The sequence below is a fragment of the Solanum tuberosum genome, unplaced genomic scaffold (assembly GCF_000226075.1).
Source record: "Solanum tuberosum cultivar DM 1-3 516 R44 unplaced genomic scaffold, SolTub_3.0 scf00545, whole genome shotgun sequence".
Classification (NCBI taxonomy): domain Eukaryota; kingdom Viridiplantae; phylum Streptophyta; class Magnoliopsida; order Solanales; family Solanaceae; genus Solanum; species Solanum tuberosum.
This window is the reverse complement of record NW_006239477.1, coordinates 147,017-149,134: the sequence shown is the minus strand read 5'-3', so window position 1 is coordinate 149,134 and position 2,118 is coordinate 147,017. Positions and strand designations below refer to the sequence as shown.

The 2,118-nt window shown below is 44.8% G+C and overlaps 1 protein-coding gene across 1 annotated transcript; it reads right to left on the bottom strand.

Annotated features, from left to right (window-relative positions):
* Positions 1-339: 339 nt before the first annotated feature.
* Positions 340-1,909, bottom strand: LOC107058592 (uncharacterized). Its single transcript, XM_015304482.1, has 3 exons — positions 1,618-1,909; positions 1,169-1,338; positions 340-654 (listed from the first exon to the last, which is right to left on the bottom strand). The coding sequence occupies exons 1-3, from the start codon at positions 1,907-1,909 to the stop codon at positions 340-342; spliced, it is 777 nt and encodes a 258-aa protein (XP_015159968.1).
* Between the last annotated feature and the right edge of the window lie 209 nt (positions 1,910-2,118).

Below are 2,118 nucleotides of genomic sequence, written 5' to 3'. Positions count from 1 at the left end.
TCTCCTCCACGAGAAATAATTATTTTATCAGCTTCAAAAACAAGTTTAAGGCCTACTTTGTTGAGAAGTGCTCCGGAAACTAAGTTTCTACGGAGGGAGGGATCGTACAAAACATTGTTTAAGGATAAAGTTCTTCTAGAAGTTAATTTAAGTAAACCTTTTCATTTACCCATAACTCCAGCAGTAGTGGAGTTACCCATGTAAACACACTCTCATCAGTGGACTCCACAAAGTCATGGAATAAATTCTTATTAGCATAAAAATGCCTTGAAGTGCATGTGTCTAGCACCCAGTTAGTTTTGTTAGCCACCGGATTTGCCTCAACGGCTACGACAACAATCACTTCATTACAACAAGATGAATTTGGACATCATTTTGTTCTTCCTGCTTTAAGTCCTGCCCTTTTCTTTGATAGCAATTGGCAGCCCTGTGACCAAGTTTTCCACAAACAAAACAAGGACCCTTAGATTTTTGAATTTGGTTCTCCGGCTTGTTGAATTGATTTTTCTTCTTCATATGTTCCTTTTTCAAGACTTTCTTCTGTTTGCCTTTGAACCTGTCTTTCACAACAGCACCAGAAGATTCAACAAGATTAACTTTAGAAGAATTAAGAGAAAGTTCTTCGACTGAACTTCCATAAAGGCCAAGACGCGTCTAGAATCTGAGATATCCAACCGAACCATGCTATTAGCTAAGGACTGAATGTCCAAAGCTAAAGGTCGATCCTCAACAGATAAGAAGGCTAGACTACCCATACTCACTGCCTTCCGTCTCAAGGCGTCCGCTACCACATTCGCCTTGCCCGGATGATAGAGAATAGAGAGGTCATAGTCCTTCAGGAGCTCAATCCAACGACGCTGCCTCGAATTAAGGTCCATCTGGCTCATGATGTACTGAAGACTCCTATGATCGGTATAGATCTCACATCGAACTCCATACAAGTAGTTCCCGGATGGATAGAGTATCTAGACTCATGGGCCTCAGAAAGTATCAACTGTATCAAATCTCCAACTCTCGGAACACAGATGCGGCCGGCGAATTTCAATACTCCAGCAGGATCTAAGGTAGCCTGACCACCATCACCCGCTAACACTCGATCTCTAAGGGCCACCAAGGTATCATCCTCAAACTGGCAACCACGGATCCTATCAAGCAAAGAAGACTGAACTTCCATAAAGGCCAAGACGCGTCTAGAATCTGAGATATCCAACCGAACCATGCTATTAGCTAAGGACTGAATGTCCAAAGCTAAAGGTCGATCCTCAACAGATAAGAAGGCTAGACTACCCATACTCACTGCCTTCCGGCTCAAGGCGTCCGCTACCAAATTCGCCTTGCCTGGATGATAGAGAATAGATAGGTCGTAGTCCTTCAGGAGCTCAATCCAACGACGCTGCCTCGAATTAAGGTCCCTCTGGCTCATGATGTACTGAAGACTCCTATGATCGGTATAGATCTCACATCGAACTCCATACAAGTAGTGCCTCCAAATCTTAAGCGCGAAAACTACCGCCGCCAACTCCAAGTCATGAGTGGGGTAGTTGCGCTCATGGATCTTAAGCTGCCTCGATGCATAAGCAATAATCCGGCCCTGCTGCATCAATACACAACCCAAACCAACGCCGGATGTATCACAATAAATCGTGATGCCTTCGCCCTCAACTGGAAGAGTCAATATAGGAGCGGTGGTCAATAACTCCTTGAGCCTCAAAAAGCTCGCCTCACACTCCTCTGACCAAACAAAGGGAACATAAACACGAGTCAACCGGGTCAGAGGGGCTGCCAAGGTAGAGAAACCCTCCACAAATCGTCTGTAGTAGCCTGCTAGTCCGACGAAGCTCCGAATCTCAGTAACTGAGGTGAGCCTAGCCCAATCACGAATAGCCTCAATCTTCGCTGGATCTACCATAATGCCCTCCTTAGATACAATATGCCCCAAGAATGCTACACAGTCTAACCAAAACTGGCATTTGAGAACTTGGCATAAAGCTGCTGATCTCTCAAAGTCTAGAGCACAACTCTCAAATGCTGCTCATGATCACCCCTACTCCGCGAGTATATCAAAATGTCATCAATGAAGACTATGACGAAGGAATCAAGAAAAGGCCTGAACACACG

Excerpts from the sequence above, each read along its gene's own strand:
- LOC107058592 (XM_015304482.1), bottom strand. The coding sequence starts at position 1,909 with ATGGTAGATCCAGCGAAGATTGAGGCTATTCGTGATTGGGCTAGGCTC. Across the intron at positions 1,339-1,617 it reads TTGTGATACATCCGGCGTTG|GCAAGGCGAATTTGGTAGCG; the intron begins GTTTGGGTTGTG and ends TCTATCATCCAG. Across the intron at positions 655-1,168 it reads GCGTCTTGGCCTTTATGGAA|ACGCGTCTTGGCCTTTATGG; the intron begins GTTCAGTCTTCT and ends CTCAGATTCTAG.